Source organism: Coregonus lavaretus (assembly GCF_964263955.1).
Source record: "Coregonus lavaretus genome assembly, chromosome: 18".
Lineage (NCBI taxonomy): Eukaryota > Metazoa > Chordata > Actinopteri > Salmoniformes > Salmonidae > Coregonus > Coregonus lavaretus.
The window spans coordinates 34597488-34624636 of NC_140005.1; the positions used below are offsets into that span (position 1 = coordinate 34597488).

Genomic DNA, 27149 nt, shown 5'->3' on the forward strand with positions numbered 1-27149 from the left:
AGTATTCAGACCCTTTGCTATGAGACTCGAAATTGAGCTCAGGTGCATCCTGTTTGCATTGATCATCCTTGAGATGTTTCTACAACTTGATTGGAGTCCACCTGTGTTAAATTCAATTGATTGGACATGATTTGGAAAGGCACATACCTGTCTATATAAGGTCCCACAGTTGAAAGTGATGTCAGAGCAAAAACCAAGCCATGAGATCGAAGGAATTGTCCGTAGAGCTCCGAGACAGGATTGTGTCGAGGCACAGATAAGGGGAAGGGTACCAAAAAATGTCTGCAGCATTGAAGGTCCCCAGGAACACAGTGGCCTCCATCATTCTTCAATTGAAGAAGTTTGGAACCACCAAGACTCTTCCTAGAGCTGGCACCCCGGCCAAACTGAGCAATCGGGGGAGAAGGGCCTTGGTCAGGGAGGTGACCAAGAACCCAATGGTCACTCTGACAGAGCTCTAGAGTTCAGGCCTTTATAGTAGTGGCCAGACGGAAGCCACTCCTCAGTAAAAGGCACATGACAGCCCGCTTGGAGTTTGCCAAAAGGCACCTAAAGACTCTGACCATGAGAAACAAGATTCTTTGGTCTGATGAAACCAAGATTGAACTCTTTGGCCTGAACGCCAAGCGTCACGTCTGGAGGAAACCTGGCACCATCCCTACGGTGAAGCATGGTGGTGGCAGCATCATGCTGTGGGGATGTTTTTCAGCAGACTGGGAGACTAGTCAGGATCGAGGCAAAGATGAACGGAGCAAATTACAGAGAGATCCTTGATGAAAACCTGCTCCAGAGCGCTCAGGACCTCAGACTGGGGCAAAGGTTCAACTTCCAACAGGACAATAACCCTAAGCACACAGCCAAGACAACGCAGGAGTGGCTTTGGGACAAGTCTCTGAATGTCCTTGAGTGGCCCAGCCAGATACCGAACTTGAACCAGATCGAACATCTCTGGAGAGACCTGAAAATAGCTGTGCAGCGACACTCCCCATCCAACCTGACAGAGCTTGAGAGTATCTGCAGAGAGGAATGAGAGAAACTCCCAAATACAGGTGTGCCAAGCTTGTAGCGTCATACCCAAGAAGACTCGAGGCTGTAGTCGCTGCCAAAGGTGCTTTAACAAAGGACTGAGTAAAGGGTCTGAATACTTATGTAAATTTGATATTTCTGTTTTATTTTTAATACATTTGCAAAAATTCCTAAAAAACTGTTTTTGCTTTGTCATTATGGGGTATTGTGTTTAGATTGATAAGGGAAAAAAACAATTTAATACATTTTAGAATAAGGTTGTAACGTAACAAAATGTGGAAAAAGTCAAGGTGTCTGTATATCTATAGTTTTTGTCAGAATTGCTCAGGCCCATTTGGTTGGGGATCATTGATGGACAGCGATATTTAAACCTTGTCTCAGATTTTTTAAGCAGATTTAAGCCAGGATTGAGACTAGACCACTCAGGACCACTCAACACCTCTTGGAAAGCCATTCATGTGTCTCTTTTGCATATTTTATTAAAAAATTGTCCCGCAGACAAATAAAACCCTATCCCAGGGTTAGGTTTTCAGAAGGTTTCAGTGGGTTTTTCCTCTAACTTTTTACCTGGACTTTGCTCCTTTCTTATTTATTTTGATCCTAACAAACTCCACAGTCCTTGCCGGTGACAAGCATACCCATAACATGATGCTGCCACCACAATACACCACAAGGGGATGTAGACTTTCTATAGGACAATGACCCAACACATCTCCAGGCTGTGTAAGGGCTATTTTACCAAGAAGGAGAGTGATGGAGTGCTGCATCAGATGACCTGGCCTCCACAATTCCCCGACCTCAACCAAATTGAGATGGTTTGGGATGAGTCGGACCGCAGAGTGAAGGAAAAGCAGCCAACAAGTGCTCAGTATATGTGGGAAGTCCTTCAAGACTGTTGGAAAAGCATTCCAGGTGAAGCTGGTTGAGAGAATGCCAAGAGTGTGCAATGCTGTCATCAAGGCAAAGGGTGGCTATTTGAAGAATCTCAAGTATAATATATATTTTGATTTGTTTAACCCTTTTTTGGTTACTACATGATTCCATATTTATTATTTCATAGTTTTGATGTCTACACTATTATTTTACAATGTAGGAAATAGTACAAATAAAGAAAAACCCTTGAATGAGTAGGTGTTCTAAAACTTTTGACCGGTAGTCTACTTTGAGGAATTCTGGTTGTAATTGTGCACAGTTATTGGCTGCTTTCTTTGCGTATTTGTTGAATGACAAATAGTTACTGTTTTATGGAAAAGCTGTCCTTGTCTGACATCCTTTTCATATGCAGAGAGCTTCTGGAGAAGCAGGAGGAGTGTCAGAGTTACATATGGCAGAGAAGCTTTAGGGGAGATCTGAGCATATGTTTATGTGTTGGACTAGATTCAGAAGATCTACGTTTTTCCTCAACCTTCCCAGTTAGTTTGCATGGAGCTTCCCTTCTTGGCAGTCTAAAACCTGAAGAAAACAAATAACATTGTAAATATTCACATCAAGTAGCTCTACCCAAAAATATAGAGTTATCCCCTGAGTGAAGCGCCCTGTCTTGTGTGTAAAATATTCTGAGGCTGCTGCCAACTGCTTTTCCATCATTTAGTATGTTTTAATATTACAAAGCATTTAATTATAAAAACCGGAGACAACAGGCGCAGTCCTGGGACTGTCACAGATAAAATAAAATAAATGTACAATCAAAATTGCAATTACCTGCAGAATTTTCGGGGTAAACAGATCAGCAATCTCATAACAAACACAGGCTAGTTTGCATTCTGAAATGAATACAGTTAGATCCAAAGCAATTTCCTTTTATTTATCTTAGCCGCCACGCATAAATAAAGCAAGGGCATTGAAGCAATTAGCATAATTATACTGTGGTGGTCAGGCCCTATGTGATTTCATAATGCTCTCTCTCGCTCTATCTTTTCCCTCTCCCTCTCCCTCTCCTCTCTCTCTTCTCTCTCTCGCTCTCTCGTTGTGTGTGTGTGTGTGCCGAGTCGTGTGTGCCCCCCTCCCCCCTCCCCCACCCTCCATATTTATAACAGGAGTATTTTGAGCGGGGTTGGTGGACTCTGGCCATTAGTTTTTTCTGATTTGCATGCTGTCAGTTTGAAAGTCCTCAGCACCAGTAAGACCATCTAATTGAGTGCTCTCCGTGGTAAACTTTGTCCTTGGTTGTCTGCAACAAACTGTAGCATCTGATGTAACTGTGGCTTTTCCTGCATTAATATGCATAATAAAGCACTGGGCAATAACAAATAATAACCAAATCCTGATTGAGGTGAACTGGTTTACTTCAGCTTAAATCCTGACAATGTAAACGTCCATAACCCCGCCGGCTATTGTGTAAAACCTATTCACCTCCTAGTTCTTCTCTCTCCCTCTCTAAACTCTGTTCAGCTCTGTCTGACATGGAGCTCAACTGTAGCTCTCTCTCCCTCTCTCTCCCTCTCTCTATCTGTCTCTCTCTCTCTCTCTCTCTCTCTCTCTCTCTCTCTCTCTCTCTCTCTCTCTCTCTCTCTCTCTCTCTCTCTCTCTCTCACTCTATCTCGAAACACTGTATATCCTGATGTCTTCTATACCTCGAGGTTACATGAGGTCAGTACTCTCGCTCTGTCACGCAGAAACACCTTCTTTTGATATTCATATTTCTGCAGCATCCTGCAGGGTGTGGGTGTTGCAGGGTCACATGTATAGAGCATCCCCCCCTTCAGTTCACAAAGCCAGGCCCCATGTATTTAACCTTTGTAAAGGATCCAGGGGAGTTCTTGCCAGGGAGCCTTCTCCCCACTTCACTCTTCTGTTGCTGCATTCCAAATGGCACCCTATTCCCTACAGGCCTATGAGCACTAGTCAAAAGTAGTGCACTGTGTAGGGAATAGGATGCCTTTTGGGACTTAGCCTGTGTCTGCAGCTAGTCAGCACTGTGGGTCGGCTCTCTCTGTTTGTTTTTGTCAATGTCGTATCACTTTATTAAGCCCGTGTTTAAACACATAAGCAGTCAAATTATAATTAATCCTCTCAGGGTTGAAGTTTAAATCCCTTTTAACCCTCCAGATTAGAATTCAAAATATTCCCTTCCTTCCCCTGGTAATTCCTGGGGTACTACAGTAGCCTACGTCAGCTCTAACCTGGCTGCTAGGGAGAAGGAGTGGTCCACTATATTGTTATAAAGTGTCAGCAGTGTTCTTTTACAGTACAGTACACACAGGTGGCTGTTGTATGGGGTTTGTTCTCTGTATAAAGATAATGTGACTGTAGCCTATATACCCCCTGTCTCCCTGTCTCCCCTCTCACTCTGCCCTGTCTCCCACCTGTCTCCCCCCTGTCTCCCTGTCTCCCCTCTCACTCTGCCCTGTCTCCCACCTGTCTCCCCCCTGTCTCCCTGTCTCCCCTCTCACTCCCCCCTGTCTCCCACCTGTCTCCCCCCTGTCTCTCTGTCTCCCCTCTCACTCCGCCCTGTCTCCCACCTGTCTCCCCCCTGTCTCTCTGTCTCCCCTCTCACTCTGCCCTGTCTCCCACCTGTCTCCCCCCTGTCTCCCTGTCTCCCCTCTCACTCCGCCCTGTCTCCCACCTGTCTCCCCCCTGTCTCTCTGTCTCCCCTCTCACTCCGCCCTGTCTCCCCCCTGTCTCCCTGTCTCCCCTCTCACTCTGCCCTGTCTCCCACCTGTCTCCCCCCTGTCTCTCTGTCTCCCCTCTCACTCCGCCCTGTCTCCCACCTGTCTCCCCCCTGTCTCCCTGTCTCCCCTCTCACTCTGCCCTGTCTCCCACCTGTCTCCCCCCTGTCTCTCTGTCTCCCCTCTCACTCCCCCCTGTCTCCCGCCTGTCTCCCCCCTGTCTCTCTGTCTCCCCTCTCACTCCGCCCTGTCTCCCACCTGTCTCCCCCCTGTCTCCCTGTCTCCCCTCTCACTCTGCCCTGTCTCCCACCTGTCTCCCCCCTGTCTCTCTGTCTCCCCTCTCACTCCCCCCTGTCTCCCGCCTGTCTCCCCCCTGTCTCTCTGTCTATAATATGACTGTATATAGCCTAGCCCCGTGTCTTCCCCTGTCTCCCTAGCTATTTTCCTTAACCCAGATTTTACTGCCTGCTCTGTCATCGTCACCCCAAGGTGACTGTTATCACTTAATTAAATCCAAGCACTCAGGGAGGTAGAAACAATATTGTTGGCTAGTCACCTGGAGGAAGGAACTTTCCACAGCGTACGGTGGCAGTTTGGGGAAGACAACCAGCAGTAGTTCCCTACTCTGCTCACAGGTTGCATCCCAAATGGCACCCTAATATTCCTATATAGTGCACTACTTTTGACCAGGGCCCTGATCAAAAGTAGTGCATTATATAGGGAATAGGGTGCCATTTGGGAGGTATTTACTGAATGAAGGGATCATATTCTCTCCTGTGTTGTACGCTAATTAAGGACTCTACACTCTTAGAAAAAAGGTGCTATCTAGAACCTAAAAGGGGGGGCAAATATAATCACTGCGGGCCAAATTCGTCCAGTTGTAGAACCCTTTGAAGAGCCCTTTTTGATTCAGGTAGAAATAACCCCTTTGGTTCCAAGTAGAACCCTTTTGGGTTCTATGTAGAACCCTTTCCAAAAGGGTTCTCCTATAGAAGGGGTTCCCAAACGTTCCAAAACATTCTAACAGTATTTCTGATTGTCTTCTCAACTCACCATCACATACATTTAATGTGGAGCCATGACAGTCAATTGCAAATTAGTCTGACATAATGTATCTTATCTTACCACCACTAATGAAATGGGTTTGCTTGATGCATGCCGCGTCAGAGCTTCTCAAAATACGGGGCGTGGTCGACAGTGCGCACCTCATCTCTGCTGTCACATCCCAACCTGGATCGATATTTGGTTTTAATGCAGAGAGAACACTGAATCCAGCTTCACACAGATATGAGCTGGTGAAGAGTAGCATGAGTTTTTTGGTGCTTTCAAGACAACTGGGAACTCAGAAAAATACGAGGTCAAATCATGACATCAGTGATCTTCAGGTCGGAAAGTCGGAGCTCTAGAAAGAGGCCGAGTTCCCAAGTTGGAATTCCGAGTTGGATGACCGTTCAAAACGATTTTTCCCAGACTAAGCTAATTTTTTTCAGAGTTCCCAGTTGTCTTGAAGTCGGAAGTTGGAGATTTCCGAGTTCCCAGTTGTTTTGAACGCGGCATTAATGCTCAGAGAGAGACGGCAGGGTATTCCCTTTGAGGCAGGAACCAAAACTCGTCCGTAGTGACCCATGAATGCATTCGGTCACTTGACAGCTCGATCAGCTGTTCTATTTCACTTACCGGCATGTCAACTGAGCCAGGATCACAGTCAAATGGATTGGGAAGTAGGTCCCAAAGTGCTCTTCCAATCATTGGAGGTGAGCAGTCATCACTTGTGTGGGACACTTACTGATGTTGTTTTCTGTTAGAAACATACACAGCCGAGGGAAGGGGGCATGGTTCGCTTTGGAAAGACTCTCTCTCTCCAATAATAATTATTTCCTCTGAATCCACAGATTCGGTCACTCATCTGTAGAATGTTTTTGTATTTCCCCTTGCGTGCAGTTCGTTCAGTTTCCTGAATGTGTCTGTTACATAGGCAAGGAGACACATTTTATTTTAATTACACAGAAAGTCAACCAAGTCTGGGGTTTTTTCACATCCATTGTGAATGACAACAGTTCCTCTCTCAAAGCGAAAAATCTTTCCAACACTCCCGCTCGATAACCACCAAGCCTCGGTGTGAAATAGAACATTGTCGTGCTCTGATCCCATATCTCCACATAGTTTTGCGAACAGGTGTGCGCGCAGTGGATGTGGTTTGATGTAGTTTACAATCGAAGTTACCTGCTGCAGTATACTGTATCTCAGAGTTCTGTGCTCAGCTCTTTTGACGCCAGTTGCTCTCTGTGTTTAATACAGTGCGTCCATATGGCAGAGGGAGACACATTCATAACTAGAGTGCAGATGCCTGCCCGCCGTCCCGCCATAGATGGAGCCCATCTGTGCAAAAGTCCACCATTTGATCCCATGGAATCTGTTTTTTGTCAATATAGCCACGCAGCACACTGAACATCCCCTGTGCCGTTTCATGCTCGGGAATCGTGAGACAGAACAATATGTCCTAGTGAATAGCATCCCCCGACATGTATAGCGAACAAAAGACAATGCATGGGCATCTCGACCCTTCATTCAGGGCAGGTAGGCCCTAACAGTTTGTGGGCACCATTTGTCACCGTTATAGTGCAATTAATGTATTGTTTAGTGTTGTGTTGTGTAGTGTAGTGGCTTTGCTGGCATGCATCCCACATTTTTTTGTTTTGTTTGCCCCACCAAGATTTACATGCTAAAATCACCACTGCTCACAGCTAACATCCATTTGAAGAGCATAAGCTGGATAGTTTTTGAGTCGTTCAGTCAGCATCCTCTTGATTGCTAGCAATAGCATAAATTATTTGTTTAACAGTGTTATCTGACAAAGCTATTGATGTGAGTTTCTGTGCCTCTGCCTCTCCACACATTGTTTTCACCATATCAATTGCGGCCGGTAATATCAAAGTCTCTGTAATAGTTTGTGGTTTTATAGCGTAGAAGGCCTAGCCATTCACCGTGGGAATGATTCAAGTGCAACCGTCAAGTGCTGCCTTTTCCCATGATCTAAGGGCGCTCTGGTTGAATTTTATCTTTCAGATTTGAATAAATTTAATTTACATTTTTAAGGTTAACCACATTACAATGATTTTGAGATACAAAGACTATTATAATATATAGTTTTTTGTATAACCACTAGTTTGGGAACCGTTGTCCTACAGGGACAGCTGTAGAACCCTTTTGGAACCCTTTATTCTAAAAGTGTATGTTCCATATCAGCAGGCCAGCTGTTCTCTTTGGACACCAGGCAGTGTCGAAGAACAATTCTGATTTCAAAGTGACGTTGGTTATATTTAGATTGGATGACTATAGCTCATCAGAAAAAGTATTTTGATTTTCTTCATATTTAGTGCCAGCAGCCTTATTTAGTGCATTTTCCATGTACAGTCAGTAGATAAAGTGATATCTCCTGTGCTATAATGTGAACCCCCCCCCCCCCCCCCAAACAATTGAAAATAGTGATGAAATCACATTTTATTGATCACATAGCACTGATTTAGCAGATGTTATTGTGGGTGTAGCGAAATGCTTGGATCTTTTCCACATCAATCCAATTTGTTATTCTCTTCCCTGCTACTTGTTCTGTTACACAATGGAATTGCAGTGGTTAGTATCTGTCCAGTGTGAATGGCTTAGGCTACTGAAAATGATTTGCACTGAATATGAGAGAAAAAGTATGATACTGTAGCTTCATACACAGAGAGTGGCTGGCTGGAGGGAGAGTAGAGGAGGGACTGGGGAGCAATATTATTTCAAATGGATGTCTGTGACAGGTCATTTTGGTTCTAAATAGGGCCAATAAATGTGTCATGCTCAGCATAAGCAGAGATTACTTTCCCCATGGTAAGCACAAACTCAAATGGGCACAATAAGTATGGTGTGATTTGAAGGGGGTCTCAGTGTGGGGTAGGATGAGTGATTTGAGCATCCCCTGAGCCGGTGCCTTCAATAAATCAATCAATACACGCCAGCCATATTTGCACATTTCTACATGGCTTGTCAGCCTCAAAATTGACTTCAGTGGAAAATATTTCTCACAACTCTCCCATGGCAATTTAGATTCTGATAAGATCTCTTTTAAATCAACCCCCCCCCCCCCCCACCCTCTATTTTTCTCTGCTAACCTCTCTCCATCTTTCTATTTCTTTTTTTCTCTTTCTATCTCTCTGTCTCTCTCGCATCCTCTCTTTCTCCTCCTGTGCCTTCCTCTTTTCATCCAAATGTATCTTTTATTAAATCCAACCAGAGCACTCCACTGTAGATTTAAGTCATTTACTGAGAACATGATCTGGGCCTAATAGTCCAGGCCATTGCTGTGATTTGTGTGTAGAGTGAGGGGTGCCTGTAAATCTGGCAGACTGGGGGATGCATGGCACTGAGAGGTGCTTCAATATCACACACGCACGCACGCACACACTGCACAGACACCCTCACAGTGGGAGCCTCTCTCGGTCTACGGTCTGGAGTTGGGAGTGGATCCTCCTCCTGTGTGTTCGTGCGTGCCTGTGTGTGTATTAGAACTGCTGTGTCCAGCCCTGCTGGAGGTGTTAATTGCAGTGATTGTTCTTAGTGGCTGTGTCTGGGCCAACGGAGGACAGAGGTGGTGTGAACATGTGGCTGCCCCACCTCTCTCCATGTTGTCTGACCTAATAGTTAATGATATGTTAATAGTCAATGAGCCCAATCTAGGCTGGCCTCCACTGGGTTGGTTAATATCCGAGAGAGAGAGTGCTCTCTCAGGCCAGGCCAGGATTGATGTCTGCTAAGCTGTGTTCTTCACAGGAAGTTTGTTTGTCCTCTGGAAGGGACAAGCGTCGGTTACATGAAGTGTTTGCTTGAAGGACTCCGTCATGGTTGTCTGGTTTGCCTTTACAAGGTAAAGGAACTGTTTATTGATATTTACAGGATCATCTCCGTAAAGATATGTCGTCAAATGTATTGCCAATACAGAATGAAATGGCTTGATAGTTAACACCTGTACAGTATCTGGGTAGAGGTCTACAGTAATGTTAGTTGTAATACCTGGTTGGGTCTCTGGGCATGCGGGAGTCTGATGCCCTCTCTAACCTATGTGGATCACTAGCTGGGCTGTGTGGTGCCAGGGTTTAGAGTTTAGAGGTCAGGGCTGGGACTGAGGTACACAGGTGCCAGCCCGAGCCAAAGCCTGTACCCTGCCAACAAGATCAACGTAACACACTATTGGATCTTCTCTTACTCCCCACTCCCACTGAACTGAGCACAAAAACAAAATGTGCCTCACTCACTCAAAGCAGTCTGGAATGTTTTTAAATAAATGACTTAAGAACCCCATCTTAATGTAACACATTTCTCCCTCAGAAGTTTGTCTCTGCTGTGATTTATAGCGCACTTTACACAGTGGTTAGCCTGTAAACAGTGGCCGTTTATCACCGTGGTGATGGAAGCTAGCTACAGAACAGCTACAGCTCCGGTGTGTGTGGCAGTTCTGCAGCTCACCCCTCTAGAGAGTTGCCATTCCTGGGCCGCAGATGCTAGGCGTTTTAAAGAGGAGCAGGCCGGACAGGGAGAAATGATTGGAGGCTGGGTAGGGGGGAGTGCTGGGGCCCAGTGTGACAGGCAGGTGAGGTCTGTGGGGACGGATGATAGCGTTACACCGCCGGAGACCCCATCCTCTGGTCACGAGGTGGCAGAGTGTGTCACTGCTGCCGGGGCTCTGAGGTGCTCTCCCAGAGGGGAACAGAAATGAACTGACAGATGGAAGGAAGGAAGAAAAGACAACCAATGGTTGGTGCTACAGGAATAAAGGACCCCCAGCTCAACTCTCCACCGGCTCTCCTGAAAATGATAAACAATGACCGGTGGAAGCTTTTTGCAAGATGACAGGTGTTGGTTTCTTTTGAAGAAGGATACCAGAGAGAGGAGATGCATTGTAAATATAAACTGAAAGTCAAAACTACGGTTTATATAAATTATATACTTGGAATGTTATTGTTTATATTAAACGCTAAAGCACAGTTTATGATGCACAATCTTGCCTGGACAATTGTAATCTCTGTAATCTGTGCAAATTAAGACAAATACATTAAAAATGTTAATTATTCAGCTTGAGAGCCACACAAAACATAAGCTTTTCCAGTCATCACCCAAGATGTGCTGCACACGCCTCTCTCAAGCAGAGAGCTAATGAAAAACCAAACTATGAGTCTTCTTTGTCTGCTATGGATGTTAGGCGCTAAATCGGTGCTAGCATTAGCTGTGTAATGTAAAGAAGAGCAATATAATTGGGTGATGTATAACTTTGTTTATGAAATAAATGAAATGAATATGTGGTTGTTGTGTTATTTGTTCACTTATGTTCTATTGATCTAGTATTGGGTTTTGGTTGAGGATCTGATGGCATTCAGTGTCGCAGATGTGCAGAAGTGGAGAAAATTGGAAAGGGGGCAAATACTTTTTCATAGCACTGTACATACACTTAGGTTGGAGTCATTAAAACTCGTTTTTCAACCACTCCACAAATTTCTTGTTAACAAACTATAGTTTTGGCAAGTCGGTTAGGACATCTACTTTGTGCATGACACAAGTACATTTTCCAACAATTGTTTACAGACAGATTATTTCACTTATAATTCACTGTATCACAAGTCCAGTGGGTCAGAAGTACACTAAGTTGACTGTGCCTTTAAAAAGCATGGAAAATTCCAGAAAATGATGTCATGGCTTTAGAAGCTTCTGATAGGCTAATTGACATCATTTGAGTCAATTGGAGGTGTACCTGTAGTTGTATTTCAAGGCCTACCTTCAAACTCAGTGCCTCTTTGCTTGACATCATGGGGAAATCAAAATAAATCAGCCAAGACCTCAGAAAACAAATGGTAGACCTCCACAAGTCTGGTTCATCCTTGGGAGCAATTTCCAAACGCCTGAAGGTACCACGTTCATCTGTACAAACAATAGTACGCAAGTATAAACACCATGGGACCACGCAGCCGTCATACCGCTCAGGAAGGAGATGTGTTCTGTCTCCTAGAGATGAGCGTAGTCCCGTGTAGCTCAGTTGGTAGAGCATGGCGCTTGTAATGACAGGGTTGTGGGTTCGTTTCCCACGGGGGGCCAGTATGAAAATGTATGCACTCACTAACTGTAAGTCGCTCTGGATAAGAGCGTCTGCTAAATGTCTAAAATGTAAATGTAATAAAGCTCCTCTTCCTCCTGGCAGATGTGTTTGTGTTTGGGGAAGTTGGCTGGGAGCTGGCTGGCTGTCTGGCTTCAGCAGGGCCTCAGTGGGAGTTGCTGTTGTCAGCTGCATATCAGCTGGCTGTAAATAGCCCCAGGCTGCCCTGTTTTATCGGCAGGTAGGGAGTCTCTCTCTCCCTCTCTTCCTCTCTCTCTCTCTCTCTCTCTCTCTCTCTCTCTCTCTATTTCTCTCTCCTCACACCAGCTGCTGTTAGCTGCTCCTTTAAAGTTGCTTGGGGAAAATAAATGGAAACGTGCCCGCAAATATGAAATACCACCGCCGTCTGAGCCGCAACACCGCCCGCGACACGACAGAGTAATCCTCATTTTCATAGAAAGGTGATCAGATCAGCGACAGGGACATTGTGCAACATAAATGCCTTGTTGTTTTCAGGGCCTGTAGTCTCAGAGTTAGATGGAGAGAGAGGGAGAAGCCATTGTTTTCCTCCCATCTATTACGTTTGGATTGGTGCGTTTCTTTGTGCCGTGTGCCTGTGGTTAGCTGCAACTACAGACTATCCCAGCCAGTGGTGGAGCAGAAGTAATTAACTTTAGTGACACAGGTGTCTTAATTGTTGCCTGTTGGTGGCTGGGCTCAGAACAGAACGCTGCTTTCCGTCATGAACTATCATGGTCCAAACACACCAAGACAGTCGTGAAGAGGGCACGACAAAGCCTATTCCCCCTCAGGAGACTGAAAAGATTTGGCATGGGTCCTCAGATCCTCAAAAAATTATTCAGCTGCACCATCGAGAGCATCCTGACTGGTTGCATCACCGCCTGGTATGGCAACTGCTTGGCCTCCGACCGCAAGGCACTACAGAGGGTAGTGCGTACGGCCCAGTACATCACTGGGGCCAAGCTTCCTGCCATCCAGGACCTCTATACCAGGCGGTGTCAGAGGAAGGCCCTCAAAATTGTCAAAGACTCCAGCCACCCTAGTCATAGACTGTTCTCTCTGCTACCGCACGGCAAGCGGTACCGGAGTGCCAAGTCTAGGTCCAAAAGACTTCTCAACAGCTTCTACCCCCAAGCCATAAGACTCCTGAACAGCTAATCATGGCTACCCGGACTATTTGCACTGCCCCCCCACCCCATCCTTTTTACGCTGCTGCTACTCTGTTAATTATTTATGCATGGTCACTTTAACTCTACCCACATGTACATATTACTTCAACTACCCCAACTAGCCGGTGCCCCCGCACATTGACTCTGCACCGGTACCCCCCTGTATATATAGCCTCCCTACTGTTATTTTATTTTACTTCTGCTCTTTTTTTTCTCAACACTTTTTTTGTCAACACTGTTGGTTAAGGGCTGTAAGTAAGCATTTCACTGTAATGTCTGCACCTGTTGTATTCGGCGCATGTGACCAATACAATTTGATTTTATTTTATTTGATCTAAGAGCAGGGACGTCATTAGACATGGGTCTGGACTGGAATGGACCTGCATACTGAAGTAGACTATTTCCAGGAAGTAAAAACACACATGTTACATGGACTTTGATTGAATGAAGACTATCCAGGAAGAAAATACACACACATATTACGTGGGTCTGGACTGGAATGGATCGGCAATCTGCATAAACTTTACCAGCATCCTGGCCTAGCCCTAACCAGCATATTATAATAGATTTTACAGGGGAAAAAACACACATTATATCGATATGGGCTGGAATGGAAAGGACTACTACTTGAGTACTAGTGTAGACTATACATGTATACTAGAGTAGAAGTAACCAGTATAATAATGGCAGTCGAGGTGTTGTCACAATGCATTAGATGGTCAGCACTCTACCTTACAGTCAGACCCAATACCCCCAAATGCTTCCCTGGACAAAAACACACATTTTTTAAACTTTAATAAAGTTTGCAAACGTACTTGAAATGAAGGTCCATTGATGCAATGGTGATACAGTGAGGGAAGAAAGTATTTGATCCCCTGCTGATTTTGTACGTTTGCCCACTGACAAAGACATGATCAGTCTATAATAATTTTAATGGTAGGTTTATTTGAACAGTGAGAGACAGAATAACATCAAAAAAATCCAGAAAAACACATGTCAAAAATGTTATATATTGATTTGCATTTTAATGAGGGAAATAAGTATTTGACCCCCTCTCAATCAGAAAGTGTATTTTATACAGGTAACGAGCTCAGATTAGGAGCACACTCTTAAAGGGAATGCTCCTAATCTCAGCTTGTTACCTGTATAAAAGACACCTGTCCACAGAAGCAATCAATCAATCAGATTCCAAACTCTCCACCATGGCCAAGACCAAAGAGCTCTCCAAGGATGTCAGGGACAATATTGTAGACCTACACAAGGCTGGAATGGGCTACAAGACCATCGCCAAGCAGCTTGGTGAGAAGGTGACAACAGTTGGTGCGATTATATGGAAGAAACACAAAATAACTGTCAATCTCCCTCGGCCTGGGGTTCCATGCAAGATCTCACCTTGTGGAGTTGCAATGTTCATGAGAACGGTGAGGAATCAGCCCAGAACTACACGGGAGGATCTTGTCAATAATCTCAAGGCAGCTGGGACCATAGTCACCAAGAAAACAATTGGTAACACACTACGCCGTGAAGGACTGAAATCCTGCAGTGCCCGCAAGGTCCCCCTGCTCAAGAAAGCACATATACAGGGCCGTCTGAAGTTTGCCAATGAACATCTGAATGATTCAGAGGAGAACTGGGTGAAAGTGTTGTGGTCAGATGAGACCAAAATCAAGCTCTTTGGCATCAACTCAACTCGCCGTGTTTGGAGGAGGAGGAATGCTGCCTATGACCCCAAGAACACCATCCCCACCGTCAAACATGGAGGTGGAAACATTATGCTTTAGGGGTGTTTTTCTGCTAAGGGGACAGGACAACTTCACCGCATCAAAGGGACGATGGACGGGGCCATGTACCGTCAAATCTTGGGTGAGAACCTCCTTCCCTCAGCCAGGGCATTGAAAATGGGTCGTGGATGGGTATTCCAGCATGACAATGACCCAAAACACACGGCCAAGGCAACAAAGGAGTGGCTCAAGAAGAAGCACATTAAGGTCCTGGAGTGGCCTAGCCAGTCTCCAGACCTTAATCCCATAGAAAATCTGTGAAGGGAGCTGAAGGTTTGAGTTCCCAAACGTCAGCCTCGAAACCTTAATGACTTGGAGAAGATCTGCAAAGAGGAGTGGAACAAAATCCCTCCTGAGATGTGTGCAAACCTGGTGGCCAACTACAAGAAACGTCTGACCTCTGTGATTGCCAACAAGGGTTTTGCCACCAAGTACTATGTCATGTTTTGCAGAGGGGTCAAATACTTATTTCCCTCATTAAAATGCAAATCAATTTCTAACATTTTTGACATGCGTTTTTCTGTATTTTTTGGTTGTTATTCTGTCTCTCACTGTTCAAATAAACCTACCATTAAAATTAAAGACTGATCATGTCTTTGTCAGTGGGCAAACGTACAAAATCAGCAGGGGATCAAATACTGTTCCCCCTCGCTGTAGGCTTTACTCTCTTTGTCTGTTCCAACTTGGGTTTGTTTACACTTGTTCTTCTGCATTCAAACTGTTGATTGTGGTTGTAATTGTTACTGTCATCATGAGAGATACTACCTTCCACATGAAAAGGTGTCATTTTGGTTTTGCTGACAAACAGACAACAAACACTCAGAGGGTTTCCTCTCCATGGTACATAGCTTTACCTCTGTATACAGCTCATCTAACTCCCTGTCTCTCTCTCTCTTTCTCTCTCTCTCTCTCTCTCTCTCTCTCTCTCTCTCTCTCTCTCTCTCTCTCTCTCTCTCTCTCTCTCTCTCTCTCTCTCTCTCTCTCTCTCTCTTAGTCCCTGGATGGATTTGTATTTGCACTAAACAAGGAGGGAAGGTTTTTGTACATCTCTGAGACGGTGTCCATATACCTGGGGCTTTCACAGGTGAGTGCAACAGTCAATTCCTTGCCGCTACTACTATGTTTTTTTCTCCTTTTCTTTTGTTTATCAGCGCTGGCTTGAAGACAATTCAGACAAATTAGAGCTCATTTAAAATCTCATCAGCTGTAGTTAATTTGCAGCCATCCAATTGTATCAGAGGGTATTTTTCATCTCAGTAGTGTGCTAACAGGTCCCAGTCTGCTATTACATGTCAATAAACAGACTGAGACGTCTTGGAGGTCAAACGATAGGGGGAGTGACCTTGAGGATTCTAATGGTTTCATACACCATAGCTTTGCCTCCAGGGCTAACAGACAGACAGAGTAGAGTGCACACACACACACACACACACACACACACACACACACACACACACACACACACACACACACACACACACACACACACACACAGGGCTATAGCAGACTGACTAGAGAGTACACAGAGCCCTTGCCTGGCTACCCTGACTCCTTGCTCCGGCCAAATGCTATGCCACGCCCACGGATGTTCATTTCTTCTCCACAATGAGTCTGGATCTGAGTACCTCCCCGACTTTTCACTGAATGTGAAGGGGCCATTCGGGGCCATCTGATTGGTCCAGAAACCGATCAGTTGGGTAAAGTGTCATTTTGAAAATGTGTCATTGGCTTTGATACTCTGATTGGTTAGAGATGTTTTGTACAACACCCCTCGTGCAGCGGAATAATTTAGTGTGAGTCGTCAGGCTAACAGAGCCCATCTCCCAACTCAGAAACCCAGAACCCAAATTACATTTCTAGATATAGACTTGACCATTATATAACAGAATTTACATCATAAAAAAATTGCGTAAGAAAACACTCATTTAGATACATAATACATGGCATTAATAGAATACAGGACACTTAAATGTAAAGGACAAATAGATGAGGCCAAGTGATACTGGTGAGCCTGCTTTCTCTCCAGGTCTCTAGTTTAGCAGACTAGGGTAGTATTTCTAGGTATATTGCCCTTGCGGTGAAGACTTCAGCATTATATAGGCAATAGATGTGGCCAAATGATGCACATATCGGTGAGACAATAGAGTAGGAAATAGTGAAAAGGGTCAACTGTGTTTTAGCTGTTTGAGTCAGAGGAGGCTGGTGGGCAGAGCTATAGGAGGTTGGGCTCATTGTAAAGACTGGAATGGAATAAATCTAACGGTATTATACACATCAAACATATGGAAATCACGTTTGATTCCGTTTCATTTATTCCATTTCAGCCATTACAATGAGCCTGTCCTCCTATAGCTTCTCCCACCAGCCTCCTCTGGTATGAGTGTGTGTTTTAGCTTTGTAACTGTGTGTTTTAGCTTTGTGACTGTGTGTTTTGGCTGTGTGACTGTGTGTTTTAGCTGTGTGACTGTGTGTTTTAGCTGTGTGACTATGTGTTTTAACTGTGTGAGTGTGTGTTTTAGCTGTGTGACTGTGTTTTAGCTGTGTGACTGTGTGTTTTAGTTGTGTGGCTGTGTGTTTTAGCTGTGTGACTGTGTGTTTTAGCTGTGTGGCTATGTGTTTTAGCTGTGTGAGTGTGTGTTTTAGCTGTGTGACTGTGTTTTAGCTGTGTGACTGTAGTGTTTTAGCTGTGTGACTGTGTGTTTTAGCTGTGTGACTGGGTGTTTCAGCTGTGTGACTGTGTTTTAGCTGTGTGACTGTGTGTTTTAGCTGTGTGACTGTTTGTTTTAGCTGTGTGACTGTTTGTTTTAGCTGTGTGACTGTGTGTTTTAGCTGTGTGACTGTGTGTTTTAGCTGTGTGACTGTGTGTTTGTATTACAGAACTCATAATGAAGTATTCTGTAATAACGTTATGATGTAGAGATCCTTGTATCTCTGAGGGAATGCGTAGACATTGTTTAGCTAAATTAGATATAAGACGACAATATAAAGGACAAAAAAAAGGCAATCAGTTTACCAAATTAAAAATAGTGAATTGTATAGGCTGCAGTCACATCTATCTACCGATTAATTCAAGTAAAGATTGATTAATGATTTCTATCAAATAATTGATTAATTGTCAAATAGGTCCCCTAAGCTTTGGGCTGCGTGATGTAGTTATCAGCAGTTAGAGTGAGTGAGTGATTAAGTGCTGTTTTTTTTAACTTGTATGAGTTAGTTGTATAATCTAACATGTGTACACAGAGAATTCTAACCCTCTGTGATCTTAATTGCTGTTTTACTTTTTAGCCACTTAATCTGTCTGCAAAGCCATTTCTTTTTAACATAGTTGCTAATTATTTTCTACATTAATTCGATCTAGGAGGTTTTTTAAGCCTTTTTCAAATTGACAAGGTTATGAATTTTATGGTGCCAGGCAGACAATCTAAAACAGATTTATGTATGGGGATTTTCATCCTCTTATTCAATGTCTAGAAATGTTCTGCGTATCAAACATTATGTTAATGAAGCCATTAGTTAGGACTTGCTGTGTAATTAAAGTCCCTTCCCTCTATCAAAGTTGTATTTTTTTTTACATTCTTTATACTAAAAGTTAATGTATTCAACTTCTATGTTGAATATTGAGAGAGAGTGAGAGAGAGAGAGTGAGAGAGAGTGAGAGTGAGAGTGAGAGTGAGAGTAAGAGAGAGAGAGAGAGAGAGAGAGAGAGAGAGAGAGAGAGAGAGAGAGAGAGAGAGAGAGAGAGAGAGAGAGAGAGAGAGAGAGAGAGAGAGAGAGAGAGAGAGAGAGAGAGAGAGAGAGAGAGAGAGAGAGAGAGAGAGAGAGAGTGTTAGTTAGTTAGTTAGTTAGTTAGTTAGTTAGTTAGTTAGTTAGTTAGTTAGTTAGTTAGCCTAATGGCCTTATACCTGTTTGGTTCAACATCATATAGTACTGGGAAATTAGTAAGTTATTACAGTAACAGTTTTAATAGCCTTGTAGACAAAGCCAATCAAATCTAGTAGTGAATAAGGCCCGAACCATAACTTTAGATCTGTGCACATAATTCAAGTTTTTTATGTTGAGCTAACTGATAGTTGATGAAGGTAAAGTCCAGAATGCTGGTGAAGTATAGTACCTTGGTGTCTCTTCAATGTCTGTGAATGTGTACCCATATATTTGTATCAGACAGTTCTGTGCTAGTGTGAAATGGCCGCTATTATGGCACCAGTTGTGCAGCCAGTCAGTTCAGTGAAACAGATGGTCAGAATTACCATTTTTGTTTTCCAAATGGTGCATAAGCCTGTGTCCCCCCCCCCCCCCCCCCCCCCCCCCCCCAGTTAATCGCAGGTGTCTAAGTGTATGTCTTAGTTCTCTGGAATAATGTTCTGCCTTCATTTGACTAATCAGTGACCGTAGCTCCCCTTTGAGGAAGCAGCCATTCCAGAATGTTCTCTTTTTGAGTCATTACTAAACTCAAAGAAAAAAACATGTTATGTCTTGACATTCTTTCGTAATAGAATGGAAAGTTTGGATTCTGAATGTACAATGTTTTAATAGTAGATAGGCTATGTAAAGACATTTGTTGGACAAGGTGTTATAAGCCAAATGTGTCATTTTATTTGTATATGGCTGCTAAAACGCCTCCACTGCCTCAGCGATTTAGCATGGCTAATGGCGGTATTTAACAGTTCTGTAGCAGTACCATTGGAGTTGTTTCAGCTTGCCATGGAATTGCAAGACAGACATGCCTTGCAGTAGACAGACACAGCAGCATGGATATTGTAGAAGTAGACCCTCTGGGCTCGGCTAGCTGACTCAGATTTTGTTTGTGTAGCATTTTAGGTAGAAAAGGATTCTGTCTTTTAAAGACCCTGACTACGTCCCAAATGGCTTCCTACTCCAGGATGGTTCTGATCAAAAGTAATGCATTATATAGGAAATAGGGTGTCATTTGGGACGCAGCCCCTGTTGATCCTAATACTGTCATGGAACCCCCTCAAAATCCTCCTGTTGGCACGATGAAGGCACGGTGTGGAGGTGCAGAGGTGTGACCATGCAGCTGTCTGTTTGGTAATTGAGATGTGTATGTTTGTTTTGTATAACAGATGGCACTGTGTGTGCTTAGGCTGATAGCTAGGAAAATAATAATTGCATTATTCCGGCCAACAGAATATTCGCTTTTGGAATCCGTCCCATTCCAAGCCGGCGCCAGTGCAGCATATGCACTTGCATGGACTGAATATCCAAGGAAATTGATACATCTGGAATACAGCGACCATATGACTTTTCATCTGTCTCAAAGGAGTTGCTAGCTTTTTTATTTTAACCCGTTCCAAGTACAGAAACGTGTTTAAACACTCTAAATTATTACAGGAACGGCAAATTGAGAACCTGACATAGCAGGACCATATGGTTGAAGCTCTCTCTCTTTCCATTGTTTATGTGCTCAGCAATGTGATTGAGTTGGCATATTTCCAATGCCTTTCACTCTCTCTGTGTTGGAGGGAGGTATAAGTCTCTCTCCCTCCTTCACGAAACAAGGCCTCCCTTTTATTGTGGAGCGACACCGGTTAGACCTCAGTGCCCTCCTCCCATTCACGTTTCGCTGCAAAAGGCTTTTCCAATTGTGGAGCTGGAATTGAATGTAGACATCTGCTTGGCTTTAAGTGACAGGGCTATGCATGTGTGGCTGCGTGCACACACAGAGAGAGAGAGAGAGAGAGAGAGAGAGAGACCAGGAGCCTGATCCCCCTAGCCCAGACTCCCTCCCCTGCAGTGGGGCCGGATGAGGCTGTGAGGCCCCTGGCTTCCAGCCCCCCGACTCCCAGAGGATCTGAGGCCACGTGGGATGGAGGGGGAATATTGAATCTATTAGCATAAACATCTGCCTGAATGTCTGATCACATCTTTGTGAACCGATCAGTCCTCGCCCTCCTTTATCCCTCATTCCCTCACACACACACACTCCCAGTTCACACACACCTTCTCATATTCCCAGTCCCTTCTCTCAGTGTTCCACAGAATACAGCAGACTTTTGACACTGTTGCCTAGACCAAACAAGATTGTTAAATTAGTCTGTTTATTTGTCATTGTTTGCGTTGTGTAGATCAATCAATGAAAGAAAGGAATGGTTAATTTTCAAAAGCTTGAATACTGTCAGTGAGGTATTCTTATATTTATATTGAATTTACTGTACTGTATATTTTCTCTCTGAAAATATTCCTGCAAATTGAGTCATTTGTTATATTTCCCAAATAGTATTTTCATTTAGCTATGAATCTGCACTGTGAGGAGTTTTTGCAAGTGAAATGAAACTGCTACTGTAACTCCCCATAACCCACAGCCAACACTAAATTGACCTCTGTAGTGAATCCAAAACAAATGGGCACACCATTATCCATCCAACGCTGAGGGGAAGATAACGTCAAGCCTCACTAAGCATATGAGAGGGAGATTTTTTGCCTCTCTCTATTTTTAAATAGCCTATCAGGGCATGAATCCAGAATGTTACTAAATGGGTAATAAGCATTATTTTATTTATGATGTTGTGGGGGTGACAGAGCAGAGGGCGGCCATTTGCATGAAGACTGCTAGTGGTGGTAAAGGAGACAGGGCCAGGGGAAGGTTATGTTTAATTGAGCCACCTCAGTGAACCTGCTGGCCCTGTAGACTCCTGAGCCCTGAATGAAACAAGGACAGGCCTGTGCTTTATCTGCTCTGCTACAGAATATCATCATTAACCAGCCGACTCAATGTCTAGCAAAGCCATGAAACTACCATCTCCACCGTCAAATATTACAATGCCGTATCACTTTGGGATTCATTCAACTAGTGAAATGTGCGATTAGGATATTTTTGAGATTTGATTATATTGATAGGGGCAATTATGTTTTGTAAGTGTTGTAAATCAAGCACTATAATAGTAGTATAACGTTGCCCATGAATATAAATATAAGGGCACCTGCAGCATTTAAGCAAACCGCTAAAATCTTTTCTAAAATATGATAAAATGTATGAATAAATAAATGAATAGAGAAGCCTAAATTTAGTCTCTGTAATAAATACTACTAGTATATTCCAATCCAAAAACCAGAGAAGTGGATTTAGGGAGAGTAAAAATAAAACAGAGAGAGAGCGAGAGAGGGAGCGAGAGGGAGAGAGAGAGAGGGAGAGAGAGCGAGAGGGAGAGAGAGAAAGATTTACAATGGTGAGGAACAGGAGTAGAGGAAGGAGGAGGGGACATGATTCAGTGTTCCCTACAAGGCCCAGCAACAGAAAACATTATCAATTCACAACATTTAAATTGATAAATGCTCCGAGCCAAACACTACAAGGGCACTTTGAAAAGCAAATAGCGACCTGGTGAAGAAATTGATTTTTTCCCCCAGAAAATGACTGCATGATGCATCATTTGACTGTGCTCTGTCCAAGTGCTTGACAGAGATAATCTGGCCAATCCCAGGGGTGACCTTATCATCCACGGCAGGGCAGCGCTGTCTGCGCCTGTCTTTGTGCATGTCAAGGTTTCAGAGGGCGCCATCCTTCGGGAGGACACGTTTCCACACTCTCCATCTTGATATTGAGCCAAGAAACAGAGAGAGAGGTGTGTGTGGGTGTGTGTGGGTGTGTGTGTGCGGTGGGGTAGAATCGGCAAGAATCTGAAAATCTGAAAGTCAACGAGGTTTCATTAGTAATTGGATTAATAAAACATTATTCTGCAGATGTATGCACAATGGATTGTTCTGCCCTTGTCAATGTTGTAGTCATAAATTGGGTATTTCAACTCAATATCAGACAAGAGACAGCAGACAGGCGCTACTGTTAAGTTGGACAGGGAGATTTTTGTTGTTTTTCAAAAGATTTCGGTGGTTTGATGGTGGATTTTCAAGGTCAAAAAGTGGGAAATCTTTTTTTCCTTTTCAACATCCAGTATATTCTTGATTGATTCCATCCTATCCATGTTGTTCCATTTCTTTCTAGGTTTTGGTGGCTATAACCCCACTTGTGAGGTATTGCTTTGTCAATGGTGCTGTAACACAGTGATTAAAATATGATGGGGCTGTGGATCTATCCATCCCATAGGTTAGTCACTCACTATAGCCAGCCAGCCAGCCAGGCCACAGCAGCATCAGTCTAAACACAGGATTTAAAGCACCTGTCAGTGTAATGTATGAGCTGGTCCCTAAACATTCTCTAACACTTCCCTATGTCACCCTGCACTGGGCTTCTGCACTATGCTTTCTGACCACCAGGAGGCTTGAGAGAATTTTACAAAAACAAAATATTTTCACAAAAAAAAGTAATCTTATATATGCTACATACAGTATCTCACAAAAGTGAGTACACCCCTCACATTTTTGTAAATATTTGAGTATATCTTTTCATGTGACAACACTGAAGAAATGACACTTTGCTACAATGTAAAGTAGTGAGTGTACAGCTTGTATAAGAGTATACATTTGCTGTCTCCTCAAAATAACACAACACACAGCCATTAATGTCTAAACCGCTGGCAACAAAAGTGAGTACACCCCTAAGTGAAAATGTCCAAATTGTGCCCAAAGTGTCAATATTTTGTGTGGCCACCATCATTTTCCAGCACTGCCTTAACCCTCTTGGGCATGGAGTTCACCAGAGCTTCACAGGTTGCCACTGGAGTCCTCTTCCACTCCTCCATGACGACATCACAGAGCTGGTGGATGTTAGAGACCTTGCACTCCTCCACCTTCCGTTTGAGGATGCCCCACAGATGCTCAATAGGGTTTAGGTCTGGAGACATGCTTGGCCAGTCCATCACCTTTACCCTCAGCTTCTTTAGCAAGGCAGTGGTCGTCTTGGAGGTGTGTTTGGGGTCGTTATCATGTTGGAATACTGCCCTGCGGCCCAGTCTCCGAAGGGAGGGGATCATGCTCTGCTTCAGTATGTCACAGTATACTGTATATGTTGGCATTCATGGTTCCCTCAATGAACTGTAGCTCCCCAGTGCCGGCAGCACTCATGCAGCCCCAGACCATGACACTCCACCACCATGCTTGACTGTAGGCAAGACACACTTGTCTTTGTACTCCTCACCTGGTTGCCGCCACACACGCTTGACACCATCTGAACCAAATAAGTTTATCTTGGTCTCATCAGACCACAGGACATGGTTCCAGTAATCCATGTCCTTAGTCTGCTTGTCTTCAGCAAACTGTTTGTGGGCTTTCTTGTGCATCATCTTTAGAAGAGGCTTCCTTATGGGACGACAGCCATGCAGACCAATTTGATGCAGTGTGCGGCGTATGGTCTGAGCACTGACAGGCTGACCCCCCACCCCTTCAACCTCTGCAGCAATGCTGGCAGCACTCATACGTCTATTTCGCCATGGTCAACTTCTTTGGTCGACCATGGCGAGGCCTGTTCTGAGTGGAACCTGTCCTGTTAAACCGCTGTATGGTCTTGGCCACCATGCTGCAGCTCAGTTTCAGGGTCTTGGCAATCTTCTTATAGCCCAGCCTATCTTTATGTAGAGCAACAATTCTCTTTTCAGATCCTCAGAGAGTTCTTTACCATGAGGTGCCATGTTGAACTTCCAGTGACCAGTATGAGGGGGTGTGAGAGCGATGACACTAAATTTAACACACCTGCTCCCCATTCACACCTGAGACCTCGTAACACTAATGAGTCACATGACACCGGGGAGGGAAAATTGCTAATTGGGCCCAATTTGGACATTTTCAGTTAGGGGTGTACTCACTTTTGTTGCCAGCGGTTTAGACATTAATGGCTGTGTGTTGAGTTATTTTGAGGGGACAGCAAATTTACACTGTTATACAAGCTGTACACTCACTACTTTACATTGTAGCAAAGTGTCATTTCTTCAGTGTTGTCACATGAAAAGATATACTCAAATATTTACAAAAATGTGAGGGGTGTACTCACTTTTGTGAAATACTGTATATTCTAACATATATTTTCAGGTGTTTATCCATGCCAACATACAATACGAACAGTATAGTCACACATAGTTGTTTGCGAGTGAAAGTATAGTTGTTGTTTTTTTATCTGAGAACCGTAGCTAGCACTTTGCCATGGTTCCTGTTGTCATAAGTGGTATTGGCATAACTTGTTCCAGAGTTTGTAACAGCATTGGTTTCAGTTTGTATTTGGCTAGCCACACACACTCAGGCTACATTTTAGCATACTCTGTGTAATGTACACTAAATGTACTACCACTAACATCAGTTGGTCCAGCCAAGAGAGAGAGAGAAGATAGAGAGGAGAGAGAAGAGAGAGAAGGAATAGAGGTAAGAGAGAGGTAAGAGAGAGAAGAGAGAGAGAAGAGAAAGAGGAGAGATAAGAGTGTGAAGTGAGAGAAGAGAAAGAGAAGAGAGAGAGAGAAGAGAGAGAGAGGAGAGAGAAGAGAGAGAAGGAATAGAGAAAAGGAAAGAGGTAAGAGAGAGAAGAGAGAGAGAAGAGAGAAGATTGAGAGAGAAGAGAAAGAGGAGAGAGAAGAGAGAGAGAGAAGCACCTGGATCTAGACACACTGCTGTGCACAGGGTTTTCACTTCTTTTATTTTGCACTATCATGGACCTTTTGTGAGAAAGTGATGACTATCCCCCGAAAGCCCCAGCCCCAGCCCCAGCCCAAGCTCTAGCCCCAGCCCCAGCCCCAGCCTCAGCCCTAGCCCTAGCCCTAGCCCCAGCCCCAGCCTCAGCCCCATTCCTAGCCCTCCAGTGAGGTCCTTTCCAGCAGAGGCCCTCAATCTAGCCCATCATCTCCAAACTGCTCTTTTGATAATCCACAATGCACAGATTTATTTCCATCCTTCAGATCATCTCCAGACTGATAGGGCTGCTCTCATTTTATTTCACATCTCCTCTCCAATCCTTATTAATGTTTGAAGGCGGATGGATCACCCTGATAGCATCTCCAGTGTACTGACTGACGATAGCTCGCTCCTCGCTGCATGGGCTTTTTACGTCCACCATCAGCCTTTCATCTGGATTGAGATCTGGGGGAGCGTCAGGATTGGGAATACAACTGTGTTTGAATTGGAATTTAAAGATAAGGTAGTTGGGATTATTAACTGTTAATAGACTTCAATTGTTTTTTTGGGGGGGATGGAGGGGATTTTTATTAGCTAATTAACACTGGTGCCATAATTTTTTTCAAAGTGAATGAATGTTTGAAGCCAATTTACAAGATGTTAGATGCTTGTTAGATCTAACTTTTTAATAGTTACATCATTGTTAAAGGTAAAGATAGCCTGTAAAGACAAGCTGTATGTATAAACTGGATAAAATATGAAGTCTTAGTGCACTGACTGACCCTTCCCACTCTTCTCCTTTCTAATCAACCATAAGAAATGTCTGCCATCAGGACGTGTTTGCTACCGACCGTGCTTCAGTCTCGTCGTGAAAGAGAGGGGCGACCCACCCGGCACTCATTGGAAATTCCTAAAGTTGGATTTACAACGGCATTCTAATTTAATGTTGGATGTCGAACATATAAAGAGATCAGAGTGGCACTAGAGCTGAAAATTGATGCCTTTTTTATTAGAGGCCCAATGGAGCGGGTGGGCAGGCGGGCGGGTGCTGCTGGTACAATGATAGCGGAGCGGAGTGGGGCACGTGGTGGCGTGGGTGTGGGGTGCAGGCAGCACAAGGAACAAATGAATTGGGGAGCTGCTCTCTGAGAGGGCTCGTATTTCACCCCAATATCAGGCCCCAGGAGGGGAGCTCAGGGTGGAGAGGTGACACCAGTTAATGCCAAGCACCTCTCCTCTCCTCTGCTCTGCTCTCCAGCCTAAGGACAAGCTATTGACCGCCAGAAAAACATCTGGCATAGCAGAGGAGAGGAAGAGAGAGAGGATAGAGGGATTATGATGAAATTACCAATTTTTTTAACTATTGGTTGGAATTACAGTGGAAGGCGTATATTTCATTAGCGATGATAATTATTTTACATTTGGAGTGAAAGGAACTAGGTCAGACATCTTCATGAGTACTCATACAGTATGATGAACTGCATTGAATACACTGCAGTTAAATAATCTTGATCACACGATCAATCCTTTCATTTTCACCAAACAAGAAATCATCATTTCTACTCAACAAATAAGATCAGTCAAATTCAAAACACTTTTTTGTATACTTTTAACAGAACATTTTATTCATTAATAAGTCCAGTATGATCTGTCTATTTCTTCAGGGCTCCATCCAGGCCATAAACTCAGTAATAATATTTTATCAGAAGCAAGGGTGGAGCCGTAATGTGACATTTCAACCCAGATGCAGCGAAAGAAAGAATATGAGAAAAAAGGTAGGCTTGTAATCTCCCCATATATAAGGCTCTGGGGAAGCCATCATATAAGGATATAACAAGCTGTGATGAGGAAGGGGAACTTTCCCAGTGAAGGATAATAGATGAGTCCTGACCCTCTCAGAGCCGGAGCAAGAGTCACC

General features: G+C 44.0%; 1 protein-coding gene across 1 annotated transcript in view; it reads left to right on the forward strand.

Moving 5' to 3' along the window:
• The window catches only part of LOC311145234 (neuronal PAS domain-containing protein 3-like), a gene marked incomplete at both ends in the record, with an annotated part of 312893 nt that overhangs the window by 196238 nt on the left and 89506 nt on the right, over nt 1–27149 (forward strand). Inside the window, one exon of the mRNA XM_084181466.1 lies at nt 15720–15809. Within this exon, the coding sequence (XP_084037592.1) occupies nt 15720–15809 (90 nt within the window). The remainder of the gene's footprint in view (nt 1–15719; nt 15810–27149) is intronic.